A 14,708-nucleotide genomic window follows, 5' to 3' on the forward strand; every position below is an offset into this window, starting at 1 on the left:
AGTACTGTGGCTGCCCGCCCCCTACCTCTGTCATTCATTTATGAACTAGAAATGCTACAGAGCTTTGTATATAAGATTGTTCTTTATAACAGCAAAAGCAGAATAAAACAAAAGCCACAAAATCTATCTGTAAATTAAACAAATTGTGGCACACGATGAAGTGTGGTGGACCACTCTACTCATGATACAGGTAAATATTGATGATGCTAGAAAGGAAGCATGTTCCAAACGTGCACAGGTTGACAATGACCCCAAGTCATAAGGGCCTGGGACACTTACTTTCCAGTGCTCAGCTGGAGTCCTTTGCTGGGAACTGCCCTCTACTGAATGGGGCTGCTTTAACAAAGCCTACAGAATATATGCTTTCAAATTACCAGGGCTTATCTTTGGGTAGAGTGAGGACAGGTAATTTTCCTATATTTCTCAAGTTTTTGACATGAAATATGTGTTACTTTTCTGCTGTATTCTCCAGGTCCTTTTCACTCTACCTCTTTGCTGTTCCTTGAACTTGCCAGACGTTCCTGCCTCTGGGCATTTGCACTTGCCCTGCCCTCTGCCTGGAGCTCTCTTCCCCTAGACGCATGCTGGCCCACTCCCTCCCCGACTTCAAATGTCCCCTCCTTGGTGAGGTCTCCTCAGATCCACCCTAGTGAGATATAACCCCATCCCTCTCCCAGCGCACCCCTCCCCTCCCCTGCTTCATTTTTGCTATTTTTGCCATTGTTGCTACCTGACATGGTGTGCATGTTACTTCTTTACTTATTCATTGTCTGTCTTTACCCTCTAGAATGTAGGGCCTTTGTCTGTTTTGTTTACTGCTCAACACCTAAAACAGCTGAGTGCTGTTCTAAGTACATACCAGGTACTCTAAGATGTTCTAAGAGTACCTACACAGTAGGTGCTTAACAATTGGTTGTGGGGGCCAGGTGCAGTGGCTCACGCTTGCAATCCCAGAACATTAGGAGGCCAAGGATCTCTTGAGGATCGCTTGAGGCCAGGAGTTCAAGACCAGCCTGGGCAACATAGTGAGACCCCATCTCTACAAAAAATTAAAAAATTAGCCAGGTTTGATGGTTCATGCCTCTAGTCCCAGCTACTCAGGAGGCTGAGGTGGGAGGATTGTTTGAGCCCAGGAGTTTGTCACTACAGTGAGCCATGATCACACCACTGCCCTCCAGCCTGGGCAACAGATGAGACCCTGTCTCTAAGAAAACAACAAGAAGAAACAAGTGGCTGTTGAACGAATGAGTAAATGCATGATTGGGGCCATTCTAGTCTTCTTTGAGTTCCTACCAGGTTCTCATTTAGGGATAGGAAGGGGTGCAGGTGTGGGACAGGAAGTAGAAAACAGCAGCGGCATATGGGGTGGTCGGCAGGAAGGAGGACCCCTGGCTGATGCCAGCCAATGACAAGCCATCATCCAGACACCAGGTTCACTATGGCACTGGGGCCAGGTGGCAAAGCGTTTCTGATACAGCCCCAGGGTGAGCGCAGCAGTGTGTCCAGAGCATTGAGGGCCCCAGGGCAGAGGGAATTCAACCAGGAAACTAACCTTCACACAAAACATCCAGGTTTTGAGAACACTCCAGAGGAGGAGTTCTCAAATACAGATGGGCTGCCAATGGGAAGAAGGTGATCCTAAGGGGGTGAACTAGGGCTAACGGGGAGATAGTTACAAGGACTCCTATTTTGGCTTGATGTAAGAACTGGCCCCCGCTCCTCCCTCCCCACCCGCATGAGAACTATCCAAAGGGTTGAACTTCCTGGCGAAGGTGAGTTTGCTGTCCGGACGCAGGCAGAGTCCAGGATTCGCTCACTCATGGCTTGGACTTTCAATCCATTCAATAGCAACCCATTAAGCGCGTGTCCTTGCTCAGCACTGTGAAAGCAGTGAGGACTTAACATCATTCAGATAAATAAATACACATACAATGACAAAGTGTGAAGGCACAAAACTAGGCTGCCAGAGAGAGAGGCCTCTCTAGGGTCTCCCAGATATCGGAGGGAGCCCTGAACGATGAGCCTGCCTCCAGCCTGTGAGATCCGGGAAAACGCACCCGGAGCGGAGCAGACCTCAGGGGCATGGCACGGGGCGCTAGGGCAGGCAGGGACCTCAGTGCACACGGGCGGAACGCGAGGCCACAGGCGGGGAGTGACTTGCCCGTGGACACACAGCAAATCGGTGCGGCCGTCGAGGGGTGGAGGATCGGCCGAGCCTCCCGCACCCCCACCCCACACCACCGCTTCGGAGCCAGATACCGGCTCTCGGCCAGATCCACCAGCTACGAGCAGGGAAGGCGAGAGACAGCGAGAGGTGAAGCCGAGGAGAGAGCCGGGGCTGGACCCCTAGGGGGTGGGAAAAGGGGACAGGGGGCGGCACCGCTGACGTCATTTCCGGAGTCGGGGGTATATAAGCGGGGCGCGCGAGCGCTGCTGCTACTGCAGTACACGAGCCCGGGGCAGAGGCTTGTGGCGGACCGACCGACGGACGGACCCCGAGTCACTGCGCCCCTCACCCCCGCGCCAGCGCCGCCGCAGCCCGCCCCCCGGCCGCCGGTCCAGCCGCCCGTTGCCCGGGAGCCTCGGTGCCCGGCCCCGCACCGCCGGCCGCTCTGCGCCCCGGGATCGCCATGCGCTCCGCCGCTGTCCTGGCGCTCCTGCTCTGCGCCGGGCAAGGTGAGCGAGCGCGGGGGCTCGGGGGAGAGGGTCTCCGGGCGCCCCTGCCCGCCCTGCCTGCTCTTGTCCCGCCCGCCCTGAGGTCCAGGCACCCACCGCGCAGCGCCACGCGTCCCTCCACACCTCCCGGCGGGCGCGGCGAGTTTCAGCACCGCGGACAGCGCCGCCGCCTCCCGCCTGGCTCCGGAACCCGGCCTCCGCCCTGGACCCGCAGGACGCTTGGGCTGGACTCGCAAGCCCGCGGGGCCGGGCCCCCTCGCGCCCCCACCCCTAGTCTGGGCTTGGCGCCTCGCAGCATCGGGGCCAGCGCCAGTCCGCACGGTGGCCGGCCAAGGTCACTGGGGGGAGGTGGGAGGGACTGCTCGCTCCCCATCTCCCCTTTCTCCCTCTTCCATTCCACCACTCTCCCATTCGGCCCTTGCTTCTCCCTCTCCGTATCATCTCTCACAACCCCCCCATCTCTTTCCCCCCACCTCTGGGGTCTCTCTCCCTCCCCCTGCAAAGTCCCTCACCCCAATCCCACTGCTGCCCTTGGCCTTGTTTTCATAACACTTTCCCCCCAGAGCACACCTCCTCCAGGGCAGGAGCCTTCCCAGAGGGGAGCGAAGGCCTCCCAGTGCAGCCTCTGGGGGCCATGCCCCAGGGGCAGCAGCCGGGGAAGGGAAACAAAATCAGCCCCAGCCAGTCTTTTGGGTGGGGGCAGTTTGCGGGGAAAGCATTGGGCGCACGGGCCCCAGTGAACCCAGTCAGCAAGGACTGGGCTGCCCTCGGAGCAGAAGAGTGACTCCAGTGCTCTTTCTTTCTCCCTAGTCACTGCCCTCCCTGTGAACAGCCCTCTGAATAAAGGGGACACCGAGGTAAGAGGGGTGCTGGGGATGAGGGGTAGGAGGCTCCAGTGGACACCTCGCAGCCAGTTCTTGGGCAGCTGCAGGAGTGAGTTTGGCATAAAGCCAAGAGCCAGCACTGCGGCTGCTGAGCCTGGGGACAGCTTGCAAAAGAAGATATCAAAGATTGCTTACTTTCCCTGCCATCCCGCTGTGGGGACTTCCCCGGCTTCCTCTGAGCTGCCTGTGCGGCCCGAAGGGCCAGTGTCTCACCCGCCGGGTGGAGGTGCCAGGCCTGCTTGCTGTCTTAAACACGGAATCCAGTAGGCCCACCACGGGCCGGTGCGGGCAGCTTCTCTGTGGCTGTCTTTGTCCACAGACCTGTGAGAACAGCCTTCACCTGCCCGGCTGTGGCCTCCCCCTTCCCTCCTCCTCTCTCCACAAGGTCTGCCGGCAACACCCCCAGCCCCAGGCAGTCCCACCCTGGCTCTCCTAAAGGGCCACAATGAAAACATACTTTTCTCTCTCTCTCTCTCTTTTTTTTTTTTTTTTTTTTTTTGTGAGACAGCATCTCAACTCTGTTGCCCAGGCCAGAGTACAGTGGCATCATGATAGCTCACTGCAGCCTCCAACTCTTGGGCTCAAGTGATCCTCCTGCCCCAGCCTCTTGAGTACCTGGGGGCTATAGGCATGTACCACCATGCCTGGCTAATTTTTTCTTTTCTTTTCTTTCTTTCTTTTTTTTTTTTTTTTTTTAGAGATGGGGTCTTGCTATGTTGTCCAGGCTGGTCTTGAACTCCTGGCCTCAAGTGATCCTCCTGCCTTGGCCTCCCAAGGTGCTAGGATTATAAGCATGAGGCACCACACCTGGCCTGAGAACATTCTTGATCATGCTCCTGCACCCAGGGTCCCAGCTGGGACTGACAGTGGAGATCACATGGGAAGGGCCTTATGAAACACTGGGAGGGGTTTTTCTAGCAGCAAGAGACACTCCATGCTGTGCGTGTACTTGGAATTCATTCATAATGGAGCTGGAGCTGGTTTTCCAGGCTTTGGTGCTCAGATAAACTTCCACTTGGGGATCAGAGAAATTTCTACTCCTTACCTTTCCAGGAGCTATTTTCTTCTAGTAGAGGCCACAGTTAAAACCCAAGGCATCAAAGAGATTTCAGCCTCAATTTGCTTAATTATATTTCCTATTTTTTAGTTGCAGATAGAGCAGAATTTAAACCCCTACCATTCATTCTAGCTGTACAACCTTGGGAAAAATTCCTTAACTTCTCTGAGCTTCCCGTTTTCCTCCTTTCACTCGAGAGGAAGAGTAAAGAGCGGGAATCATGGCTGTGAAGTGCCTGGCACATAGCTGGTCCTTGGTAAATGGGCACCATTATTCCTAGAGCTTCCCTTCTTGATCCCCACATCCTTCTTAGGACCCCTCCGCAATTCCTGTCTTCTGGAATCTGCCCTCATGGACAGGTGGTTACCTGACAGGCAAGGTCTTGGGTTGCAGGGAGACACAGGGAATAGGCTGCTGGACCCTCTGCCAGATCCCTTATGGGAGACACTCTGGTCACCATATTACATCCAGCAGTCTTGGGCCAGGGGCACCAGAGCAGCTGGTTAAGACCCAAATGCTCCATCTGAAGCTGTTGTGACTACACACACATACTGTGGAGCACTTGCCAGTTTGCCATCCTGCATCCTTGATTCTGTTGCCTTGGCATCCCTTAGGCACAGCCTTCCTCCCCCACGCTCCCCACCAGCATTGCCTGACGCCTGTCTGACACCTCCTGCTCCTCTACCCAGGCTATTGAAGCAGGTCTGGAGTTGTGACTCCCTCTCTGGGTGTGTTGACACTTCACGCTGGAAAAGAGTATTTTTCCATCTGTGCCTTATTACCCTGGGAGGGCAGCTGGGAAGCTATCCTTACTCCCATTTTACAAATGAGGAAACTGAAGCTCAGAGAGGTTAAGTCACTTGTCCAAGATCACACAGCTAGCATACCACACTACAGTTGGTACCATCATCAAAGATCACTCATTTATCAGGTACCTAATTATCTGCAGCACCTTGATGAGCAGTGGATAAGATTTTCCGAGGTATGGCTGCAGTTGGCCTGTGATGGACACCCAGATGTAGCCAGTTTGTGCTCACATCCAGCCAGGCGATTCATCCCACGAGTCAATAAGGAGCCAGAATATGAAGCTGTGACTCTTTGCATATTATAACATCATGGGAGACAGTGATCCAGGTCCTGTTTCCACAAAGGGAAGAGCCAGGGAAGGCCCTTTTCTCCTCTAGGCAGTCCAGAAGGACTTCCTGGAGGAGCTGACCTTCGGGCATCTTCAAGACCAAAGCATAGTTTAAAGACATCCTTTTCATCCTCAGAAGCAGCCTCCTCATACTTAGAGAAATAGCACTTGGGGATGAGAAGATACCAGGTGCCCACCCCGACACCCCACTCTCACCACGATCCACCTTAGAGGGGTGCCTGCTGGCTGTGTGGTTGGAGTGCCTGGCACATGGGAGGCACCATATAAGGGTTTTCTATTATCACTGCTATTACTGAGAAAGCAGAGCTGTGCCCCTGAGCCAGGCATCCACTAACTCCTGAAGACAAAAGCAAATGCCCTCTGTCCTCATTAGAAGTTTGCCCTAGAGCCTCGAGGGGCTGAGCGCCATGCCCAAACCAGCCCCAACCTACCCTGCTCTCTTCCCAGGTGATGAAGTGCATTGTTGAGGTCATCTCTGACACGCTGTCCAAGCCCAGCCCCATGCCCGTCAGCCAGGAGTGTTTCGAGACACTCCGAGGAGGTATGGACCACAGGCTGGGGGAGCGGGCTGCTGCCTGCTGGGCCGGGAGGCTGGGAGATGGGTGTGTCGATTTTGATGCAATTAATGATTTAAATCAACGGTCATGGACTGCCTGCCTTGGCCAGGCTCTGTGCTGGGGCCCGAGGGGTGTAGGGAGACGAAAGGGGTCACAGCTCCTGTGCTTAGACACCGGCAGAGGGGGCGTATGTGGACATAATTAACCAGAATCTGGGCAGAACCAAGCCAGGACTGGAACAGCAAGCCACCAGGCTGTGAGCTCCCTGTGGACAAAGACTTTGAGTGCTATATCCCGAGTGCCTAGACAGCCTCTGGCACCTGGCAGACCCTCTAGATAGGGGACGAATGAAGGAGTGTTGTGGGCATGAGAAGGACAAAATCTTTGCAGCCAGCCAGTCCAGTTTTGACTAGCTGTCGCATGGAGCCAGTAGCATTTGGGGTGCGCTTTAAAGGAAACATTGCAAATCAATAGGTAGAGAAACGAAGAAAGGGTCCTCCAGGTGGAGCAGACGGCGTGAGCACGGCGCGGGGCTGGGAACACGCGCCGTGTTTGGGGGACCTCCACCCTTGCTCAGGGGCTGCCCCCTGGGCTGAGGTCTGGGTGTTGGGACAGCGGCTGACCTTTCCGATGTAGTAGACAACTGATGGACACCTTGGAAAGGAGGTAATTTAAGCAGTGTTAACTCAAAACCCAATCTTGCTGCCGCCACCCGGTTTTGAGTTTCCAGAGTAAATTCCTTGTGCTCAGCTGAAAATATTGATGGTAATCTTTATCTCGGCCGTTCTCCGGAACCACCCATGGCGACTCTCCTTCCGCAGACGAACGCATCCTTTCCATCCTGCGGCACCAGAATCTACTGAAGGAGCTCCAAGACCTCGCTCTCCAAGGTATTGCGCAGCCGCTGCACCTGATTCTGGGTAAATTCCAGTAACTGAGTCAGGAAACCAGGTAGAAGGTCGAGCAGGGGCCTCTCTGGTGCTGTTATTTCCTTTCACTTACAGAGCGGGAAAGTGGCATCCTCCTTGCCACCTGCTTCCCTCTGCCATTGATATTGTTAAAGAGATCAAGGCCCAGAGAGGGTGAGTGACTGGCCCAAGGTCACACAGTTAATAGGAACATGGGAGACGCAGCTCCCCAATAGCCCACAGCCTCTAGCGTTCAGCCATTTCAGGGAGGGCACTTCCAAGACCAGCATGTGGATGAGATTCCTTTCCTCTGTGAACGGAAAAGTAAATTGACCACAGGGAGAGAGGAAGGGCCGTTTTCCCTGGGTCTTGCCTGCCCCAAAACACGGACCAGACTTTCGATGTGCTTCAGAGTAAGGTACGTTTTTCCCAAGAGATTAAGAAAATCCACGGTGCTGTTGGACGTGTGGTGAATTTGGAGGTAGTGAGCTCCTTGTCACTGGTGACAGTCAAGCTGAGCTGGAGCGTTAGGTCGCTGTCACCCCACAGTTGGCCGCTCTGCCTAGCCTGTGCCCCTTCCAGTCTTGATGTAAGGTACAGGCTGCTTTGGCAAATTGGGAAACCTGGGTTCTGGCCCTGCGCCTGCCCCCCGCTGACTGCCTGGAGGAGGTGGCAGTTTGTACAGGGCAGTACCATCGTGCCCTCCTGCCTCTCCCTGAGAATGGCTCTCTGGCACGAGTCCCGAGGCTGCTTCCCCACGAGGTGACAGCCTAACTTCAGGGCTGGGCTTGTGTCTGGGCTGGGCTGGGGGTACGAAGGCCGCTCCGGCTCCAGGAAGGGCCCCGCTCTGAGGCCGTGGGGGCAGAACGGGCCATGCGAGAGAACAGAGATTTGGGGAGGAGGTGAGTGAAAATAGCCACAGAAATGGGATCCCTGTGGCCGTCCCTGCCTCCCCCACCAGGCAGCCCGGCGGCACACGCCCACCTCTGGGGCTGTGGGGGTGCGGGGAGTCTGGGCGGAGCGGGGGCTATTAGTATCCGGGTTTTTAATGTCGTCATCATCCACCCTGGGCTTGTGTGTTTTTCAAAACTAAGCATTAAATATTTTATTTCAATATGATAATTTTAAAATTAAATATTGAACGACTAACTTATTACATTTAAATAATTAAATATAATGCCAACATTTATTATGCGGGCATGTGTCCTAACACATCTGTATGCAGACACAGTGTGTGCACCCAGGATGGGTGTACATTGTTGCTTCCTACTGAAAGAGTACCGGACGTGTTTCCGTCCGCCGTCTACCCATCCACCCCCTCCTGGGCTCCCATGACGTCTTCCGTGTCCCTCTATCTGAGCACTCACCGTGCAGCAGCCTTGTTTAGAAATGAACAACCAAAGCTTGGAAAGCCCGAGTTGCCCGAGGTCACGGAGCTGGGAAATAACAGGAGAGGACTGGAACCCACGTGTGTCTGGGGCCAGAGCTGGGCGTGCCCCCTGGCCCACAGCCACCCCAGAAATCCCATCAGGGGAAAAATGGGGACGAGCTGCAGAGTTGGCCTGGCTGAGGGCCGGCATCAGGGCCCGGGCACAGGTGTGGGGACCGTCGGAGGAGGCAGGTGGGGTGGGGGTGCAGGGAGAGGGGCTCTGGGTCATGGCAGCAGGTGCCAACCGTGGGCTCGGATGCAGGCCCAGGGCTCCGCCTTCTCCCCAGGGCCTGGACTCATGGGGTCCAAGGGCAGCAGGGGTTGCTTGAATCAAGACCCCTGCCCCATGATGGGACAAGTAGTCACTGTTACCTCCTCCTGCAGGGTCCCCTGAACGGCCAGCCATGTCCGGGGGTTCCCCACTCCCCACTCCTGTCCCAAGACCCCCTGTTCTATTTGAGCCTTTACTGCTCTGTGAGGCAACAGGCAGGGCTTGCGCTCGTTTCCCAGGTGAGAAACTGAGTCAGGAGAGGTGGCGTGGCTGCCAGATGGGCCCCAGCTGAGAGGGGGCAGGGGTGTCAGCCCTTCCCCATTCCCCAGGCTCGTGCCCCTCAGTGTCTCATTGGGCAGGCTCGGAACACGATGCGCCCCATTTACAGAGGGGGAAGTGGAGGCCTTCGCCCTCAGACAGATGTGCCAGGGCTGGGCCAAATGGGACTTTTCCCTCCTGTCCCCATCCTAGGTGCCAAGGAGAGGGCGCAGCAGCAGAAGAAACACAGCAGTTTTGAGGATGAACTCTCGGAGGTGCTTGAGAACCAGAGCACCCAGGCCGAGCTGAAAGGTCAGTGCCAGCCGGTCTGGCCAGAGGCAGGGGAGGGAGGACCCCAGTGAGGACGGTAGTTATGTCGGATCGAGGGTTCCTGAGAGTCAGGGGCCCCTCCTGTAAGCCCTGGTAAGTAGCTGTTATTTCCTCTTTTGGGGAAACTGAGGCCACATGACTGGACACTTGAATCTGGGCCTTGGTCAGTCCCCTCTGCCCCGCACAGGGGCTGATGCTCTGGGTCAGGAAGTCTCTGGCCTGGCAGGTGGGCAGCTCCAACTCTGGGTCTACCCAGTGGCCACTGCGGCAGAGCCCCTGCCACCCGCGCGTCCCTCCTGGGGTTCGGGGTGCCTGAGATAGCCACGTGGCAGGAGCATCCCAGAGGGGTGGGTGTGAAACCCTAAATCAACCTGGATCATCTTTCTTGAAACCAGAGAGGTTCTGGGTGTCAAAGAGGTCATGCCTGGGGCCCCGCGATGCTCTGTGCCCGTCCGCCCCGCCTGGGAAGGGCCCAGACTGCCCTCGCGGCGCCTGCTCTCTGCATGGTGAAAGTGGGCAGTTTCCAGGAGCCGGAATCCCGGTGGTCTTCCATCTGGGGCTAAGAGGGAAAGCCTGCAGGTGTGGCCCAGGTGTCCCCTCGTGGCTGCTTCGGGTACTGCGTGGACTCCCACCTGGGGTCTCCATGGGAACGATCTGGATTGATTACTGATGCCTGCCATGGGCTTCAGTGGGGGGTAGCGTAGCACGTGTGTGTGTGTGTGTGTGTGTGTGTGTGAGTGTGTGTGTGTGTGTGTGTGTGAGTGTGTGTGTGCCTAGCGCATGCACAGGCACACTCACGCACACACGCATGTGCCTGGAAGCTTAAATGGGGGAGGCAAAGAGACCATGAACTTGGTGTTGGGAGGCTTGGCTTCAAGGCTCAGCCCTGCTGCCTACAGGCTGTGCGAGTGTGGACAGGTCACCTTACCTTTCTGCAGACCAGTTTACTGAGATTCTGTGAAATGGGCTTGGGGGCACCTTTTACGGGAGTCCCGGTGAAGCTCAAATGGCGGAAAATATTCGGCAGTGCTTGGTTCAGCTGTAGCCATTCTAGCGGCGGGAGGGATGTCTACTGGGTATGAGGCCATGTTCAAGGCAGCCACAAGGAAATACCTTTTAATGAAATTCTGTGAATATTGAGGAATCGAACACTTTCACAGGACACAGAGAAGCCCCATATAGAGGGGAGAATGAAGTTGCAGTAATGGTGCCATTTACACAGAGAGGTTAAGCGACTTGCCCAAGATCACACAGCAGTTCAGCTGATGACCTAATTTTCAGTTCAGGGTTCTAACTTCTGGGGTAATTTTCAAGGTTTGGCTATTTTTGCAGGGTGTTTATGTGTGTGTATGTGTTTAAAATCACAATCTTTTAAGAGGCAGAATTAAAAACAGAGGAACACAATCCAGTTGTGCTCAAATCAAGCCTGGACATGGGTGGAGGTTACCCTGATGTTTGGGGCTGGGTTTGCTGGGAGCCGGGAGATACAGTGCCTGAGACCTGACATTGGCCTCTGGGGAGACCCGAGTGTAGCCTGGTCCTCAGGGCCTGACTTTGCTCTGTTGTTTCTGCAGGGGTGATGGAGGAGGCGTCCTCCAAGGAGGCTGCGGAGAAAAGAGGGGGCTCTGAAGAGGCCGAGAAGAGCAGTGAAGACATGGAGGGAGCCAGGCCCCAGGCCCTCCCCGAGCCCAGGAAGGAGTCCAAGACGGAGGGGAACAGCCAGGCCCCCGGGGACGAGGAGGCCACCAACACCCAGCCCCCAGCCAGCGCCCCCAGCCAGAAAGACCCAGACCTGCAGGCCGAGGGAGACAGGGCAGGTCCCTCTGAGGGCCTGGCGGACAGAGAGAAGGGCCTGAGTGCAGAGCACGGGCACCAGGCAAAGCGACAGGAGGAGGAGGAGGAGGAGGAGGCGGCGGCGGAGGAGGAGGAGACAGAGGCGGGGGAGGAGCCTGTAACTCCTCTCCAGGTCCTGGAAGGCCCCACTGCAGCACTCAGCCCATACCTTGGCCACAGGGAGGTCCAGAAAGGCGAGAGTACGTATGACGACTGTCAACAAACGTGTCTGGGAGAGGGGGACAGCAGGAGGGAGACTTTATCCATAATCTCATTCTACCTTCATAATAACCCTGAAAGGCAGATATTATCTCTATTTAATAGATAGGCAACTGAGGCTCAGACAGGTTAAGTAATTGGCCCAAGGTCACACAGCTAATTTGTAGTAAAAGCTGAGGTTCCAGCCCAGGTTTGTCTGACTCCCAAACCATGCATGTCCCACTATTCCACCCAGGAGGCGAGAGAGGCGTTGCAGGGTGGGAGGGTGGGCGGGCTTTGGGAACAGAGACAGCATGACAGGTGGGCACAGGCTGATCTGGGGACAGTGTCAGCGTCAACTAGGGCTTAGGAGGGACCCTGGCTCCTTGTGAGGGCCTTGTCAGCATCTTCCCTCATTCCCCGGGCCAGGTTAGGGGCTTCTGAGGTGAGGGGCTAGAGGAAGAGGTGGGCTCTGGTCAGCCCACCCCTCTGAGCTTTGAGAGGGTCTTGCACAGCCTGGCAGCAACACGGCTTTTCCCTCCAGGCGAAATCACTGTGGGGGGCTGGGCCGGGCTCCAAGAGCCGGGGTCTGTGGCCCTAAAGGTGGCCACAGCAGAAGCCCCCAGGGAGTGCAGAGACTGGGGAAAATGGTGGCCCCTCCCTCATTCTGCTCTTGTCCACCTGCTCCAGGTCGGCCGGAAGATCTGGCCATGGATGCAGCCGGGAAGCCTGGGGCTGAGGAGGCTCGGCCCCTGCGGGGGAAGGGAGAGCAGGAGCACTCCCGGCAGCAGGAGGAGGAGGAAGAGGAGATGGCAGGGGCCCCTCAAGGCCTCTTCCGGGGCGGGAAGAGCGGGCAGCTGGAGCAGGAGCTGGAGCAGGAGCAGGAGCAGGAGCAGGAGGAGGAGGAGGAGCGGCTCTCCAAGGAGTGGGAGGACGCCAAGCGCTGGAGCAAGATGGACCAGCTGGCCAAGGAGCTGACGGCCGAGAAGCGGCTGGAGCAGGAGGATGAGGACAGCCCTGACCGCTCCATGAAGCTCTCCTTGCGGGCCCGGGGCTATGGCTTCAGGGGCCCTGGGCCGCAGCTGCGACGAGGCTGGAGGCCGTCCTCCCGGGAGGACAGTGTGGAGGCGGGCCTGCCCCTCCAGGTCCACGGCTACCCCGAGGAGAAGAAAGACGAGGAAGGCAGCGCCAACCGCAGACCAGAGGTTGGTAGGGGCAGGCGCTGGCCCTGGGCCTGGCCCCGGGAGCGTGGGCCCCGCTGGGGGGCAGCTGCAGCCAGCTCTGCCCCACTGAGGGGACACAGGCCCCTTGGAGTCTGGGACTGGAGAGGTGCTCAGACAGGGGCCTCCCAGGGCAGGAGAAAGCACCTGCTCACAGCGGGCACCTGGCAAAGCTGGCTGGGAGACAGGAAGTGTTCAGAGCAACCTGTGGAAGCAGGAGGGGTGGTGAGTGGTCCCGAAGGCAGTAGGGAGCCTCGGCAGGTTCGTGAGCAGGACGTAGGAGTAATGGGTGGAGCCAGGTGCTTTGGGTGCAGAGAGCTTGGAAACAAACGCCCTGGCAGGACTGGCCTGGGTGGGCATGGGGGTGGGAGGAGACACTAAGGCACAGGTCATGGCCTAGGAAGGCCATGAGGTTGGCCTGGCCATGTCCTCTCCCAGCCCCCGGGCAGCCCAGGCACGCTCTCCTCCCAGGTTCAGGCCCTGCATCCAGCCCAGGGGGCAAAGGAGGAGGGGGCCAGCTGGACCCCAGAGCTTTGGGGAGCAGGTGGGAGAAGCTGGGACGTGAGCCAGACCTGGGCTCTGCCTGCTCCTACCTGTGTGACCGCGGGCAGGTCATTTCCCTCCTCTGAGCCTCACCAGTTCCCCCACTTATGAAACAGGAGCATAGAGTGCTCTCTGCCCTCCACGTTGTCACGATTAGAACATGCACGAGCTTTGAAAACCTGGCCACACCCAGCGCCACGCGGGAAGCTGAGGGGTGAAGGAGGCAGGAGGGGTGGTGGGAGTTGGGCTTCTGGCAGGCGGCACCACCACCCTGAAGCTGGGGGAGGCCCTGGGGGGACCTGGCTCAAGCCTCAGGGCCCAGGTGTGAATTGGGGCTCCATGGGGGGCCGACAGCTGTCCACAGCTGTGACCCCAAGGCTCTTCTCTGCCCACCCAGAAGAGGATATGGCCCCTTCTTTGGGGCCCCCAACCCTCTTTCCCGCTGGGGCGGGAGCTCCGTGTTCCGTGTGCCCTGACAGGACAGACTCCCACCTGTAGGAAGTAGGGCCTGGATAAGAGGCCACCAGCGACGGTGTGGGGACAGGGCCCCCTGCATCAGCCACCTTCTTGTGCGCAATAATCCCGAGACATCCCAGCAGGGTGGTGTCCTCGTTCCCATGATTGAGGTCCCTGAGGCTCAGAGGGGCAAAGCCCCTCTCTGAGGCCACACCAGCTACCTGGTGGCCCAGCCGTCTGGCCACCTGCACGCCTCTGGCACAAGTCGGGTCCTGGGGCTCCCTGTGCTGGCCCCGAGTGACCCTGATGTTCTCTCCTAGGACCAGGAGCTGGAGAGCCTGTCGGCCATCGAGGCGGAGCTGGAGAAGGTGGCCCGCGAGCTGCAGGCCCTGCGGCGGGGCTGAGGGGCCCCAGGCGCCTGTGGTCCTGGCCCTGCTGTCCCCATTGCAGGCCCTGGCCACACGGCCCAGGCGCTGCCTCCAGTAGGGAGGTGGCCTGCAGCCCGCCCAAGCCCAGGCCACCCTGCTACCCCCACGCTCCTGCCCTCCTGCTCTTGACTCTGCCCCAGAAGCCCCTCTGCAGGGCAGACCCCCACAACTTTAAATATCGATTATTCCTTCTCTCAACACAGGCAGCTTTCTAGAAGTTTCCTTTCCAACATCGTATCCACTGGGCACAACTGCAATAACTTCTGACCTTTTGTTGAAAGCTGAGAACTCCTAACTGTAATATATTCTGTATAAAATTTATCTAAGGAAAAATAAATCTGTTCTGGGCTCTTTCCTTTTTCTTTGAATATTTTCCCCTCCTCAACTCAAGAGTGGGTGGGACGCATTAGATTTGGGGTGATTCCTTTCTGGGCTACTTCCCAGCTGCGGGATCTTGGGCAGGTGACTTTGTACCTCGGAGCCTTGATTCCTCATCTGTAACAT

At 57.2% G+C, this 14,708-nt stretch overlaps 1 protein-coding gene across 2 annotated transcripts; it reads left to right on the forward strand.

Annotated features, from left to right (window-relative positions):
• Window positions 1-2,630: 2,630 nt before the first annotated feature.
• Window positions 2,631-14,180, forward strand: CHGA (chromogranin A). Of its 2 annotated transcripts, XM_069465241.1 has the most exons (8): window positions 2,631-2,676; window positions 3,487-3,533; window positions 6,221-6,314; window positions 7,152-7,220; window positions 9,410-9,508; window positions 11,101-11,559; window positions 12,248-12,762; window positions 14,097-14,180. In XM_069465241.1, the coding sequence occupies exons 1-8, from the start codon at window positions 2,631-2,633 to the stop codon at window positions 14,178-14,180; spliced, it is 1,413 nt and encodes a 470-aa protein (XP_069321342.1). The 2 variants fall into 2 exon arrangements, with proteins under 2 accessions (XP_069321342.1, XP_069321343.1); XM_069465242.1 differs by lacking the exon at window positions 11,101-11,559.
• Window positions 14,181-14,708: the final 528 nt, after the last annotated feature.

This window comes from Eulemur rufifrons, chromosome 2 (genome assembly GCF_041146395.1).
Source record: "Eulemur rufifrons isolate Redbay chromosome 2, OSU_ERuf_1, whole genome shotgun sequence".
Classification (NCBI taxonomy): domain Eukaryota; kingdom Metazoa; phylum Chordata; class Mammalia; order Primates; family Lemuridae; genus Eulemur; species Eulemur rufifrons.